Raw genomic sequence first — 16652 nt, 5'->3', positions numbered from 1 at the left:
GATCAGACTAAAGTCAAACATGCATCGGTTAAACAACATCCAACCTCCTTAGTTAACCAAGCAAATCTCGTTCTAAAAGGGAATATGAAAACAAACACTGTTTTTGGATACTACAAAAACAATAGTTAAAATTGTCCCTAATTTCACGGAAAGTGTATACTTCTATGGTCATATCTCGACAAATCATTAATACCGGGAAGATATAATCCAATAAATCGCAGTTATTCAAAAAAAATTTTCAACTTCATAAAGTCCGCGAGAGTTGTTAACATGTCACGCTTTATGACTCGAAAGATAGAGGGGAAAGATATGAGGTGTTACTATCATAGAGTCAGTAAGTATAGGACAGTCTGTTTGGAGGCTCAGGGGGTCGATGGGCTATTGACGGTCATGGATTTAGAAGGTGCGTGCGCTGGGCGTGCTATGCGTCTAAAGTCACTGACACACGACACGAGGTGACGCCAGTTTCGGTGTATCGCATGCTCCCAGTAAAAACTGAACTCTGTGTCATTGCGTACACTGTGCATTCTTAGTTCGTGTTCACGTCGCTTCAATCAGTGACTAGTTACGAAAGTTAAGGTGCGAGTGGCCCCAAAGCTGGCAGTGATATTTCACCAGTATAAGCTGTTTCATTATCAGAGTGAAACGGGATAGGATCCGCGCCTGTCCTGTAAACTAGTGACCATGCAAGTAACGTTATCCCTATTGCAGAGGATCGGCTAGTTCGTCACTATACAGTCTAGTATCTTATTATCAGCGTGATCAATGTGGTAAGCCTTAGCACGATGGGTAATACTGCGTAACTGTATTTACTGGAGCCGAAGTAGAGACGTCACGTGATCCTATGCGTGAAAGTCCAGTCCACACAACATATGCGTTTCACAACTCAAACTTTGATCGCAAACATCTACTCGGAGTAGCTTCTAGTACTTTCCTCGTGTTCCGGCTGGCGAACCGTGACGAAGATGAGGGATCCGAGGTATGTTGGGAGGAAGTTCCTAGCGACGAGAGAACTAGAGCTCCTTATCACCCCCCCCCCCCTTGTATTCGTCAAGCGTTCACCTGTTCGGCTTTTTCCAGCAGCATGCAAAAATCGAGGATAGTTTACCTGTATAGTCAGCCTATCAGTTGGATTTCTATAAGGATATCATAGTATCTAATTCAAATTTACTTTGCTGTCATGTTATGGTTTTTCGTAGCGTTTTGTTGTAGATTTACAGAGTCCGCACTTAAAGATTCACGATAAAGTTGGTCCGTGATGTGACGGCATACTCGAGCAAGTTCTGCGTAAAAGTAGGTACCCAACAACCAACAAACCTCTGTCTGCGTACTGTGAATTTCGGACGTTTTATCTTACCTTCAGCTTGAGGGTTTGCCGAGCATGTTTTTGATCTCGGCAGTGTTGGGGGCACACTGCCCAGCCACCCCTTTTCAGATGTGTCCTCTGCTCGTGGGACTCGAACTAAGTAGGGCTGACTCCCGAGGACTCGAGGAACAAGCTTAGTTAGTTAGGACGCGAACTAGCTCAGAAACATGGTTAGAGGGTGTAAAATAGGTGTTGATGTAAACTGGTTAACAAGACTGGGCTAAAAGCAGGTCATGCCGCAGCGTTATCAGCTTATCAGATTACTTATCAGCAGCAACAAAACATTTTATGAATATTGGGACATTTAGTATTATTGTGGACATTTAGTGAATTTTTATTTCACTAGCCATGTGTATACGGCATACCGTACTGCTACGTGCTTGTTTCCGGTCGAGCCATGTTATCGCGAGCTAACTGCAACGAGAAGGGCTCTGGTTAGAGCAAACATTTATAGAATCTCCATCTCCAAAATCCGCCGTCAATAATAGGCAACTAGCAAAACACATTTATCATTCCAAAAGGTAATAACAAATTTGGTGTTTGAAAAATCTCACACTACACTTTTTAGAAAACAGTGGTAAACAATTTTGAAAATCTTAGCAAGTTTATGTTTATCGTGCATGACCTGGACCTCCCTAGTCCAACTTGTACTACATAGTACATGATACTGTACAAAACGATGTACAATTATAATCGAATTAGCTGCACAACTTTACATTGAGAGGGGCCGTACAAACCCCCCTATACCAAGAAACATCGAGGTGCACTTTTTCTCTTTTCAGCTAAGTGGCTTAAGGGCCTACTGAGACAAATTCAAGTTCTAACTGACTGTTACATCTAACTCCTCAGTTAGAGAAAATTTTAACTTCCATCCCAAAAATATTACTGCCTAGCCGTTTGCTATCCCAATAAAACACTAGAACCCTACAATTACTGCCACAGCAAGAGCAACCATTCAATTCTCTCTGTGAACGAAAAATTTTACAGCCTACTATAAAGCCCAATTTCTACTCAAATACTGGCCAATGCCTAATGCATAGGACCTCAAAAATAGTATTATAAAACATTTCTATTTACCCTACACATTTGTTATATAACTAAATTGTGTAACCTTAAATTATTTCAGAATTATACTATTGTCATTCAATAAAATAATTATCACGTTTGTAGCCTTGTTTCCTTGTATCCTTGTATCCTTGTAGAACATAACGTAAGTCTCGATTCTAATTCAAGTTTCTTTCATTTCTTCTCCTTTCGACTCCCTATCGAAACCAACGAGCTAATAAACCCAATAGAGCAACAGCCTTGTAAAGTCCTAACAGAGCGAATGTTTTGTATAAAAAACAACAAGAGACACAACCCACGCCTAACAAACCTCCCACATCTACCCCATCCTTTAATGAACCCAATAGCCGTGGAACGAATATCAGTTTGAGAGCTTTCTGGCATCATTAGCCACATTAAAGTGTTGGACCAGCTCGACACCATTTTATAACCACTGATGTTACTAATGTAAAATACGGACCTCGCACAACAAAAAAAACACATCATGGAGACAAAGCGAAACCAATAGGCGTAATAAAATAAAACGCTCAATGTACCAAACATTCACTGTTAGGGCCCCTTTAAGAAAAAAAAATTAATGCTCCAACCGACTGCGACAATTTGTGTAGAAGTACAAATTGGACAACTTCGCAAGGTCCTCTTGAGAGGTTTGGCATAATGCTCGGGGTTCCACTCCTGCGCCACAGATATCGGAACTAAATAGTAGGCAGCAGAGTGATAAGACCATACTCAACGAAGATATTGCTGAAGGAAATCACAGAAAGAGCGATGACGCCTGATTTCCTTATGTTCCTTGCTGAGAAGCGTTGGAATAACTTCCGAACCTTATCGGAGCAGGCACCTTGTGGATTCAATCTTCTAAATTTACTTTACGATCATCCCTTATATAATTATAGCGATGACATAAGACTAAGAATACAAATATTTCTTTAATAAAATACTCGTGAATGGACTCTGAAGTCTGACTTCATAATGCATTAAGTATTACCCAGCTTGTTAATGTTGGTCTATGAGTCGCTTCTCTGATCTCACGGAGCTGAGATAGTACTGAAACGTATGACGAATGCGTGCGGAGGGAATGGTGCAACGGGTATGTATAACTATAAGCATTGAATATCGCTAAAATGTTTGAGTATTTAATTTCGTGTTTGGTTACTTTGATATCATTATTATAGTAACACATGGCTTATAAATCTAACATCATATATATGGTATATTTTTTCAGGGGTTTGATTGAATTTGAAGGTAACTTTGAGGTTTACTCACAGTCACAATTTATTCAAAATTGGTCGGCCGCAAAAATTTTTTGCAGCTTTTCCGGGAAAATTAGATCTGTAGATAAAAATAGGTCTAGGAGTAGGATCGCTCGAGTATGGAGTAGGAAGGTTTCATTTTTCAAAACACACTTTGTGGCTTTGCTTGTAATAATATTTATAAGTTGTGACCACCCGACTTAGATTTTGTTTCCAGCGAATGGTTTAATTGTTAATATACAATCTAATTGTTAATACACAGTATTTGGAATTGGAGGACTTCGCCGCTTCGACGCGCCGGCCGCAGCGCAAACTATCGCATTCTTACTAGTTCGCATCGAGATCGTTGCTGTTATTGTTAATTCGCAAACTGTAGTCAATAGTCATTTGTGAAAAGATTTTAGTCGTTAAATGACGACAAATTAATTTACAGTAGTAAATGGCAGTGAATTTGCAATCCCTAATCCTTGTACCTTGTGGATTCAATCTTCTAAATTTACTTCACGATCATCCTTTATATAATTATAGCGATGACATAAGACTAAGAATACAAATATTTAAAATACTCGTGAATGGACTCTGAAGTCTGACTTCATGGTGCATTAAATATTACCCAGCTTGTTAATGTTGGTCTATGAGTCGCTTCTCTGATCTCACGGAGCTGAGATAGTACTGAAACGTATGACGAATGCGTGCGGAGGGAATGGTGCAACGGGTATGTATAACTATAAGCATTGAATATCGCTAAAATGTTTGAGTATTTAATTTCGTGTTTGGTTACTTTGATATCATTATTATAGTAACACATGGCTTATAAATCTAACATCATATATATGATATATTTTTTCAGGGGTTTGATTGAATTTGAAGGTAACTTTGAGGTTTACTCACAGTCACAATTTATTCAAAATTGGTCGGCCGCAAAAATTTTTTGCAGCTTTTCCGGGAGAATTAGATCTGTAGATAAAAATAGGTCTAGGAGTAGGATCGCTCGAGTATGGAGTAGGAAGGTTTCATTTTTCAAAACACACTTTGTGGCTTTGCTTGTAATAATATTTATAAGTTGTGACCACCCGACTTAGATTTTGTTTCCAGCGAATGGTTTAATTGTTAATATACAATTTAATTGTTAATACACAGTATTTGGAATTGGAGGACTTCGCCGCTTCGACGCGCCGGCCGCAGCGCAAACTATCGCATTCTTACTAGTTCGCATCGAGATCGTTGCTGTTATTGTTAATTCGCAAACAGCAAAGCAACGATCTGGAAGGGTTGACATCATCAATCAAACACAATATGAGTAATTCCTACTTCCTAACTCAATTCCTACTTCCTTCTCACTTTATGGCGACAATAAATAAAAAAAGGGACCTTGGCGTGCCACACCCTTTGTTTTAGTTTTACAGAATTTTCAGGAAATCTAAGTTTGACCCATATCACATATCGGCATATTTATATTTTCTGAAATTCTTAAGTAATTCTGATACGAATTACGTGAGTTATTATTAATATTATCATTAAAGGGTTGCAACTTGCGTGTTGGTACTGGTCGCTCCTACTAAATCGCTCGCCCAAATTTTAAGAAAATTCTTGTGAAAAGGCCCTTTTTGGCTAGTAAAACGTGTATTCGATTATTTAGGGCTCGGGTTAGGGTTAGGGTTGTGGTTAAGATTATGGATAGCTTCGGGGTTATGGTTAGGGTTAGGGTTGGGATTAGGGTTTATGTCAAACCGTTTTGTACGGCTGCAAAACCAAAAAAACCAAAGTCACGTGAAATTTTTGGGCGAGCGATTTAGTAAAAGCCAAATAAACCCGACAGTTGAAACCACCTTGAATCGATGAACATATTGTATTTTTGAAAGCTAAATCCGAATCACCCCACATGACATTGACACAGGGTTATCATTTTGTATTTTTCAATTGATTATAATCAATATTCAATCAGAATGTGTATAGTGTATGTCGAAAAAGTTTAAATTGTGAAATATGCACATATAATTGCTTCACTTTACGTGAAAACAACTGCATTTCATCAATTTTCAATAATACAGTGCCTTCAAAATCATACCAGGTAATAATATAATGCGCTTTACAACTACAACTTACTTGGTCTCAAAACAGCATGAAAAATGAAAGCAAAACTGAAAACAATGTGATATTTTTAGGATATGCAGCATCAAACAAAAAAGTAAAAATAAGGTGAATCTTTTGTAATTTCTTACATCTCTGCCACAAAAATTAAAAAAAAGTGTTTTATAATCTTTTTCAGGAAAACACAAGACGTGAAATGCAGTGCACAGGAATTGTAATCGTTTTACTTGTTAATGTTTTTAGATTTCACTTCGCAGTGGCATGGACAACAGTTTCCGGACACAGTACTTTTGATGTTGACTTTGACTTATATGACTTAGAGATGAAACTGAAAGTGTCAGGAGTTAGGCAGTTTGATATCCACGGTAGAAATTTTGGTGGCGGCCTCATGGAATTCAATACTGACAGTTATAGTTCAACATTTCAATTTCAAAATTTGTGTAATACAGAACAAATATCGAATGTCCCAGTACCAGCTTCCAATGAAAGAATTTGGAGAATGCAAAAGACTTCAAGTGAACTTTTTTTGTATTGTGATGAGATTCTTGTTGGAAGTTTTAGCAGGTCATGGTCATTTAGCTGCTTATCTGATTATCAGTGGAACAATTTTGGACAGGACTTTTACTTTTTTGATGATGCAGTGACACATTATCGAATAATTTCTTCAAGTGAGTGATCAATAGATTGCAAAACCTTTTTTTCGTTGATAATCCAAAGCGATAACAAAAATTTTAAGATATGTATATTTAAAGAAAATGACCCAACAAATTGTTCAGAAAACAGCAGATCAGCAATTAACGGAGGTTGGAGTTCATACGGCTCATGGTCTACCTGTTCAAGATCTTGTGGAACAGGAACAAGATCAAGAAGCAGAACTTGTACAAATCCTTCTCCTGCACACGGAGGTGCTAGTTGTTCGGGAACATCTTCGGAGTCTCAGAGTTGCAACACTCAAAGCTGTCCAGGTAATTCAATCAGTTTTTATTTGTTGTAACGAGATCGGATCTGTTAATAAAATAGTAGCTCTGTTAAATAATTTATCGATCATACCCCATTTTTGGTAAATATAAGCGCTGAACCTGTCCTAGATATCTTTTGCACAACCAGTCCCTTCAAAGTGGGCTGTGTCATCAACGGTTTGTTTCTTTTCTAAGTGAAGTTTTCAATCAAAATTGTTCAGCTGAAACACGACAGTTACTGTTAGAAAGATATAGTGATTTATTAACCCAAACATTCTATTCAGTAAACGGAGGTTGGAGTTCATACAGTTCATGGTCTTCTTGCTCAAAATCTTGTGGAACAGGAACCCAAACAAGAAGCAGAACTTGTACTAACCCTTCTCCATCTCATGGAGGAAGCAGTTGTTCTGGATCATCTTCAGAGAGTCAGAACTGCCACACTAACAATTGTCCAGGTAAAGGAAACAAAAACGCCGAATATTGAACGGTGGTTTTTGGGGACCATTTATGTCTATTGTCACAAATCCTTACAATATCGTTGGCCTGTAAGAAAAATAAATGTATTTTCCGCTGTAAAAATTGTGTTCAGTTAACGGAGGTTGGAGCTCATATTCTTCATGGTCAACCTGCTCAAAATCTTGCGATGGAGGAACACAAACAAGAACCAGAACATGTTCGAATCCTTCTCCGGCACATGGAGGAAGCAGTTGTTTAGGAATGTCTTCTCAGGGTTATAAGAAGAGTCTCAATATATTTAGGCTAACTTGTAAATAATTAATAACGAAGTCATATGCAAAGTGGAAACGCAAAATTTAGCTGAAAAACAACGATTACGTGAAATTTGATCGTAGAAAATGAACATTCGATGGCAGAGATTGCAATTTCATGTTCTATTTCAGTTGTGACTGCGGTCAATAAAGAACAGCTGGCTGGTACAAGAGCGTTGATTTCTTGTACTGTTACTGGTCTGACAAGAAAACTGGATAGTGTGAAATGGACGACTTCTAACAAAGTAGCTATATCTTCTGGTCAAAACATTGTTTATGATGGTGGATTTGATAACACAGCTGACGGTTCTCAGACCACGATTCTGACTGTTCCTGGTTCTCAAAACAACCGCGATACGATTTATCATTGTTTGATCACATCTGCTAGTATTGATCGAGTAAACAAAACAATAGTCGTCATCTTGAAAACATTTAGTAAGTTTTCCATTTCATATAAGTGGATATTATGTGTGTCAGTAGTGTGATGAGGACATCTGTTTGATTAAAGGTTCAACGGTGAACTCTGTGAACTGCTTTCTTTTCATGTTTCCCTTCGACCTTCATTTTAACTTCTATATTTACATAACTTTTTTTCATTAGAAATGCCATTTTTGTTAGAAGTCAAAAAGCAACGGGAGAAATGTTGGATAACAAAATTTAGGCACAAGCACTAATTCTTTAGCTGACCTTGGGTCTTAATTCAGTCATCAGACTGTGAAAATTTACAGAAATAAAGCACATTTTCGATGGTCATGTCATAAAAATCAAATTATGACGCGATGGTAAATACCATTACCTGCTAACCAAATATTTCAGATGTTGCCTCAACTCCCAAGGATTTGACCACCGCTGTAGACCAGACATTGACTTGCAATATCGGAGGGCTCGACCCTAGTGGGACCCCTGCTACTGTAACTTGGAAGGATAATGATGGTGCTAAAATTTTGACAGGGGATACCACCAACTATGGTTCCAGTCAAGGATCGGTAGATGGAAGCGGAAAACAGGTAGCAGAACTGACCATTAAAGAGATCATGAAGTGTAAATTTGCGAATTCTTCAAATATACTCGAAACTTGGGTAGTGAGCTAGGCTTGGTAATTCTGCCACAATCCCAAAATAGCTCCGTCGTAATTGCTTCACAAGCTGAGATAATATGGGGTATATCAATTACATTTTTCCAAGTTGTGGCTAGGTGACGGGATAGCATATACGACATGTGTAAAAACGCCTGATTTTAATTGTCCATAACAAGTTTTCTGTTGGTTTTTTTGTTGAACCGACAAGATTACCATCAGGTATAAACCATTATATTTCACATATCTTCCTAAATTTGGTGTACAGCGATTAATCTAGTAGTTCCTACAAGCAATTAAAGACAGCTCACTTCATGGAATTTGAATGTAGCACGATCAGTGTTCAATTTGTTTACTTTCGTTCTGTACGGTCTTTGTATTTTAAAGCTTGCGAACATGTGTGCTTTCTTGAATAACGTGTAATGTGTAGACACTAACCTAACATATGTATCCGTAGTCTGTACCCCGTAGATAAAAGTCTTATCTTCCAATTAAAGAATTAATAACTAAGTCAGAGCTGTTACAAATTTTCGCGTTTGTTGTCGACTGCGGCACGTGTTTTCAGAGTATAGTAGGTCAAGCTTTGCAATTATGACATTACTAAATATATTAGTTTAGCTTCATTCCATTATCACTGCAACAACTCTTTACTAGTTAAAATTTATCAAAATATGGTTGATGGTAAGACATTGTGCAGTCGGAGGTTGTAACAACCGTGAGGGAAGAGACACCAGTAGTAGGAGAAGCTTTCTGGTTTTTCATATGGTCTTATCTGAACAAGGGCTTAGATATTCAAGATACCTGTTTAGTTTCACCATCAATGATGCTGTAAAACGGGGAGACTATCTAAAAGCACATTTGAAAACCAAAAAAGTGGAGATATTTAGCCTACAAATCATTTGTGAGTTTGATAAGCTCCCAAGATTTGGATAGAAAGGTTCGATACGTACTTCCATCATGTGTTGTGTCGGCGATCCGAGAAAAGTTTCCAAACACAGATGGATCAAGATATACGGGTTTTATCAGTATCGGAACTGATGATGGACATATTTTGCCATGAAGTTAACAAGTAAATGTTTGTATCCAGAAAAAAACTATTTATAATTTAAGGTTAGTTTAAGTAATAGGTTCTTACAAACGTGTATTGTTATTTAGTGTTTGGTAATTGAATGTTTTTCTTCCTACAACATAACACAGCAGTACGTAAACTTATAAGACAATTATTTGATGCTTGTGTATATTATGCACATTATTCAACCACAATTTTCGAAAGATAAAAGTCAAATCTATCAAGTGTCGCTAATTTGAAGATTTTATCAATTAAATTGGCGCCACAGCACATGAATAAAAATGTGCGTTTTAACACTGTTTCTATTGCGGTGTCTGACAGTTAGCCACAATCCAACACATTTGGGCGATCTTCCTGTATCGATTTCACGCGACATAATTAAGTTACGAATCTGGGAATTCCGAGCCCTATTGTTATATTAGTGTTTCTATGTGATAGTATATGTGAAATGTTTTGACGATTAAGTCGGGGACACTTCATGATCCCTTTAAAGCTGCTAAGCTGGCTGATTTTACTAGTCTATCATCAGTGACCTACAAGTGCTCAGTCAAGTCTGGCCAATACACAGATTCTCCTGCATCCGGAGACATAAATGTCAAAGCTACCATTCTAACACTGGGTGAGCGTAAAATATCTAGGTTGACAGTTTTATCTGCCATACTACTGCTAATCTAGGAAGTTAAAGGATTTTTATACAACAATTTATCCGATAATGGGTCAAATTATTGTGTATGATTGCTGCTCTTAGACAATAAGATGTTGGCACACTTGGTGAGTCAAGTTATTCTAACCAAATATTAATTTCAGTGGTAACTGCTGTGAACAAGGAACAGCTTGATGGAACTGAAGCAACGATTTCGTGTATTGTTGTGGGATTGACACAGGCACTCAGTGCCGTAAAATGGACGACGTCTGGGGATGTTGATGTGACGACTCTGAACCAAGGATACATCGTCGATGTGGGATCGTTGGTAGGACCTTCTCAAACTACCACTTTGACTATTCCTGCTGATAAGAACAACGATGATGTCACTTACTCGTGTGTTTTCACTTCTGCTGAACATGCTTCAACTGACCAGAAAACTGAAGTTACTTTGAAAGTCTTTAGTAAGTATTCTGTGTTGTTGTTGTTGTTTTTGTTGACACTCTCTAGCCTCCAAAGTAATTAAAAGTACCCTATTGGATCAAATTACTATTAGAACTATTCTAATTAGCACGGTTTAAGTTCAAAAAGAGAAAACATTTATAAACTTGAAAACGTTGACTAAGTTTTCTTCATTAGACCAGGGTGAGATATTTAAATCAATAATAGCCATCGCCCATCGTCAAAGGTTTTAAAAGACTGAATGATTAACTATGACATCAGCTAATCGTTTATTAACATGTAAATGTTTCAGTTGTAGCGTCAGTGACTAAGTCAGTGACTACTATAAGTAAGGATCAGACGTTGACCTGTACAGTAGGAGAACTAAACGTAGGTGGAACCCCTGTTAATGTAGTCTGGAAGGCTCCTGATGGTACGACTGTATCTGTCTTGGATATTACGAACTACGATATCAGCAACGGTACAGTTGATGGAACCGGCATACAGGTGGCAGAACTCACCATCAAGGCTACCAAGCTTGTTGCTTTTGCTAACCAGTCAACATTCACATACAAATGCTCGGTAACATCAACACAGTACCCAAACTCACCTGTATCTACCCACGGAGTTGTGGTCAATGTTCTAGGTGAATTAATTAACTTTAAGAATAATGTTCTACAAAAGTTTAAGACAATTTGTGTAGATCAGAGAACTCGATCAAACATGTCCACAATCTTGTGATTCTCTTTTAGATTATAGTTTTCTTATATGTTGCAGTGAACATAAAACTGCTTTTTGCTAATATTCTCCGTTGTGGTAATATACAACTGCAATAGTGTAGTGACTATCAATGTTTGAACTCAGATAAAAGTACCTTTGATCACCTTCCGTAATAATAAAGTGAGCCTTCCCTGTCTTCAAAATCTGGATTATAAAATTAGAATTCATTTCTGAATCATGAGTAATTACTAATCAGTAGTCAATGACTAGAAAAGGTTATTATAATGAAAAGTTACAACGAATGATATCGTCTGGACTTGGGACCAGCTCACAGTACATTACATTAATGCCCTCTGAATACCATCAGGCTAGCTCAAATGATGTGTTATAAGTTCAAAGTCACTATACAAAGTGTTTAAAGTACTCTGATGGCTTTGAACTGTGAAGCATTTTTTGCCCCTTCTCAGGTTTTACCATTCAGAACCATGTAGCACGTCCGCTATTAAAAAGGCATAATGAACCCCTGTTCTTATTGATTGATTATAAAATGATCAGTTGCAGACTTGAAGTATTCGCATGATTTGTGACACTTTCAGTAACGACAAATTTCATGCAGATTTTAGTCTGATAGATTGGAAAGGCAGAAGTGTTGGTGTGGGAGTACGAGGGTTACTGATAGTCAATGAAGGAACAGTTTGCAACGACAATTTCAGCAACAACTCTGCCAATGTTATTTGTCGTAGGATGGGGTACAGTGGTCAAATTAGTTGGACTTCTGGTGACAGATGGAAAATTCAAGATGATCGACCCATTGTTATGGATGATGTGTCTTGTAACAGTGGTGACTGGAGTTCATGTTCGTATGCATGGTCTCACAACTGTGAGCACAGTAAAGATGTATTTCTTCAGTGCCAGGGAGTTGGTGAGTTGATTACTGAAATTATAATATGAAATTAGATTAGTAGATTCTGTACCGAATAAGAAATTTACTGAATAAAAATCGGCAAGGATCGTATGAAATATATATGTATACTGAAAATCTGGGTTTTACTGTATATATACAGGGTGGGCCAAAAGTCAGTGTGCAAACGTTGGGTCTTATACCTCCGCTGAGTTTTATATTTGAGAGCTGTTGCTTTGCAGATGGCATACTGTACTTACTGGTTCGAGGATTCCGTCGTCAAAATTTGAAAATTCGAATATTTTAGACCACGCCCATTCAATATTAAAACACCTATATTGTTTTCTCTGAAAATCAAATTTTTAGAGACGGTAGATTATCAAATGTTGCATATGATCTGAAAAAATGAGGCAAAACGGATTAGAAATGACTAAGTTAACAAGCATTTTGTGTATCTCGTTAACAAATTGACTGGGTGATTATGTGACACCGTGACACGACACCTTAATTGGGCACCCTTAACAATTCCCATAATGTTTAACGGGGTAGTTAACGGGGTCACCTTATCACGTGATTAGGTAAACCAATCACCTGATCACACGTAATGAACAAGCTTGTTATGCTTCATATCTCGGTCATCTGAGAAGCTATAGAACTCTCATTCTTTCAGGGCAAACGTAATTCGAATGGCCAAACACAATTCAATAACATTTAGCTTGATCCGATTATCCAAACTATCAAAAAAATGTGAAAACCTCCATTTGAAAAAAATGAACGCGAATATTTTTCGAGTTGACAAATTCCTCGAACCATGGTGGTGGTACTAAGTCATACCAGTATTTCAATTGGGCACTCAGTGACTGAGCTATTAAGGCCAACGTTTGCACACTGACTTTTGGCCCACCCTGTAGTATAAATATATATATATAAAACATATATTCTGAAATATATAATTCGAAACTTGAATATACTAATATATGATTCTTTTCATTTTTCAATAGTTGAGGTCACTACAAAGAAAAACAAGTATTAGGCTTCTTATTGGAGTATTTTCACTATCAGATCTGCTTCTTATTATTTTTGAGAGCTAAGAAAGTTCTCTTCTTAGTTCTTAGTAACAATCCATATTTCAGAGTATGATACCTGGAGTCCCGTGATACGAGAAAAATATCTCAGTGCTAACTTTGAAACTTCGCATCTGCATATGACAACTAATTTGAGTAGTTCTGTGGGAAATGAAGGGAGGATTAAGATATGGTTTTATGATACAGACCTATACCAGGCTGGATCGTTCTATATCTGGTTTGTATCCACAAATTCGGTTAGATATCTATTAGGGGAGTGTATGCGGTACTACAAAAGTTTCCCAGTAAGTTTGCCTGCAGATCAGGAAAGGACCTGGATGATCAGTAGGCGTGGCAACACGATAAAAGTATACTGCAATGGAAGCAAAGTTTTAGAAGTCGCTGCTTCCTCAGAAATATGTGACAATCCAGAATTTAGTACCACATGGGCTACATATTACGGACGAGAAGCAAACACAATATATTTCCCAATGACCCACACAGCGTCAGACTCATATTACGTAGGTAACCCCTTTCTGATAAAAAATATGATGTTAAAATTTGCGTAGGGACTTGAGTAAATATCACAATTATTGATGCCAGGACTTTCATTGATCAATACTTGTTCAGGAACTTTGGTTCCAAAATGTACTGGACTAGATACTAAATGGAGTAACATGGTGGCAAGCAATGAATTTCCAGTACTCAATGGAACAAAAGTTTTTCTCGGATGTGAGGATGGATATCTTCAATTTGGGGACAGTGAGATCACATGTCAACAAGATACGCAGTACTATTATGTGACTGAGCCAAAGTGTTCATGTAAGTAGAAATTAACTGTTAACATGGATAAATAGTTATATAAGCTTATAAGGTACTCCACGAAGATATATTTTGCAAATATTTATGAAGAAGCCATAGTGATATACAATTTGTATATGCATTATGCATGTTCACGGAGATGGAAAGTAGGATGAGCTATACCAGAAAAGTATATATTTTGTATCATTGCATCGATCTGGATTACGCTTTTATTGTGGGTTTTTCTTTATCTTTTGTTTCCTTGCAACACCTACCGATTTGACTCTTACAAGCAAGCGATTATTAGTTGATCAGATTCCTGCTGAGGCCTAGAGGTTCTTCCTATATCCCATTTTCACAGGGGATATCTATCTGGTACCACTAATTCCATATCAGCAGTTGAGCTGGGGAGTGACCCTACGAAGATAGACTGCCTTACATCCCTAGTTGTAGTGATTTATCCGAACCTGCCCCTTATTAAGTCATTACGAAGCTCATGGTATTGGACAGGACGTTGCGTTATTTTTGTACGTATAATTTGTCATATATATTGCAGTATCGGTAAGCACTTGGCAATGAGCTGGAGCGAAATATGCTGCCAATAGACCACCAGCACGCTTTAGGAGTAGGACTCCGCGCTGCAGCATGTGCCGACTCGAACTCCTAATCTTACACTTATGATATCTCGATCACACCACTGGACCGCCATGCACATTGTGCTCGGCTTGTTGTACGATGGTTTGTAAAATTTCGTACTCAAATACTCTGGCAATTAACCAAAAAGCTGACTGATATAATATTAATGCAAAGTTCACATATAATTATATGCTTCCATTAGATTAGCTGTGTGAGACTGACGCCTTGCAATCAAGCTTGATATCAAATCACTTATAGACAACAGTTCACTAAACACCAGATCACTGGATATCAAATCTCTAGTTCACCGGACAAAAGATTAGATGTGGCACAAGCAAATTGTGCTAGTGTAGGGGCTATCAGAAATCATGCTTATTATTTATTCAGATGTTCATTAATCGATTGTAACGAAAAATCCAACTAAATATCCAGCAGTGGGGTAAGGTAATTAATTATCAAATTATCAGTTGCAGACTTGAAGTATTATCAACATTTGTAACATTTACAGTAACAACACCTGATGCAGATTTTAGTCTGATAGATTGGAAAGGCAGAAGTGTTGGTGTGGGAGTACGAGGGTTACTGATAGTCAATGAGGGAACAGTTTGCAACGACAATTTCAGCAACAACTCTGCCAATACTATTTGTCGTAGGATGGGGTACAGTGGTCAAATTAGTTGGACTTCTGGTGACAGATGGAAAATTCAAGATGATCGACCCATTGTTATGGATGATGTGTCTTGTAACAGTGGTGAATGGAGCTCATGTTCGTATTCATGGTCTCACAACTGTGAGCACAGTAAAGATGTATTTCTTCAGTGCCAGGGAGTTGGTGAATTGATTACTGAAATTCTAATATGAAATTAGATTAGTAGATTCTGTACCGAATAAGAAATTTACTGAATAAAATAGTCGGCAAGGATCGTATGAAATATATAATTCGGAACTTTATGGACCATCATATCTTTTCAATGGTTGAGGTTGTTACAAAGAAAAACAAGTATTGTTGAAGTATTAACACTTCCAGATCTAATTTAATTATTAAGGAATTTAATGAATGACTACTGTATTACTGACTGAATTAGCGAAGTTACTGACTCTCTTACATTTCACATCCAAGATAAGGGGCTTAATTTGGAGTCTAACTTTTTGTGAGAGCTTAGAAAGTTCACTTCTTAATAACAATCTGTATTTCAGAGTATGATACCTGGAGTCCCGTGATACGAGAAAAATACCTCAGTGCTAACTTGGAAACTTCGTAGGTATCTGCATAAGACAACTAATTCTAGTAGTTCTGTGGGAAATAGACAGACAATTAAGATATGGTTTTATGATACAGACCTATACCAGGCTGGATCGTTCTATATCTGGTTTGTATCCACCAATTCGGTTAGATATCTATTAGGGGAGTGTATGCGGTACTACACAAGTTTCCCAGTAAGTTTGCCTGAAGATCAGGAAAGGACCTGGATGATCGCTAAGCGTGGCAAAACAATAAAAGTATACTGCAATGGAAAAATGATTTTAGAAGTTGCTGCGTCCTCAGAAATATGTGACAATCCGGAATTTAGTACCACATGGGCTACATATTACAGACGAGAAGCAAACGCAATCTATTTTCCAATTACCCACACAGCGTCAGACTCATAAGTCATATTACATAGGTAACCCCTTTCTAATAAAAATATGAAGTTCAAATTTGCGTAGAGATTCGAATAAATTTGACAACAATTTATGTCAAGACTTTCATTGTCAGTGATCAAAACCTTTCAGGAGCTAAAGTTCCAGAGGAAAAGTAGCT

At 37.6% G+C, this 16652-nt stretch overlaps 1 protein-coding gene across 1 annotated transcript; it reads left to right on the top strand.

Annotated features, from left to right (window-relative positions):
• The first annotated feature begins 10135 nt into the window (after positions 1-10135).
• On the top strand, positions 10136-16113 carry LOC134812364 (uncharacterized). Its single transcript, XM_063819755.1, has 8 exons — positions 10136-10264; positions 10453-10752; positions 11043-11375; positions 12066-12371; positions 13484-13939; positions 14045-14236; positions 15360-15683; positions 16049-16113. The coding sequence occupies exons 4-8, from the start codon at positions 12194-12196 to the stop codon at positions 16111-16113; spliced, it is 1215 nt and encodes a 404-aa protein (XP_063675825.1). The 5' UTR covers positions 10136-10264; positions 10453-10752; positions 11043-11375; positions 12066-12193.
• The last annotated feature ends 539 nt before the right edge of the window (positions 16114-16652 follow it).

Source organism: Bolinopsis microptera, chromosome 3, assembly GCF_026151205.1.
Source record: "Bolinopsis microptera isolate Bmic1 chromosome 3, MBARI_Bmic_1.0, whole genome shotgun sequence".
Taxonomy (NCBI): Eukaryota; Metazoa; Ctenophora; class Tentaculata; order Lobata; family Bolinopsidae; genus Bolinopsis; species Bolinopsis microptera.
The sequence above is the reverse complement of the archived record's forward strand: the minus strand, read 5'-3'. Positions and strand labels throughout refer to the sequence as shown.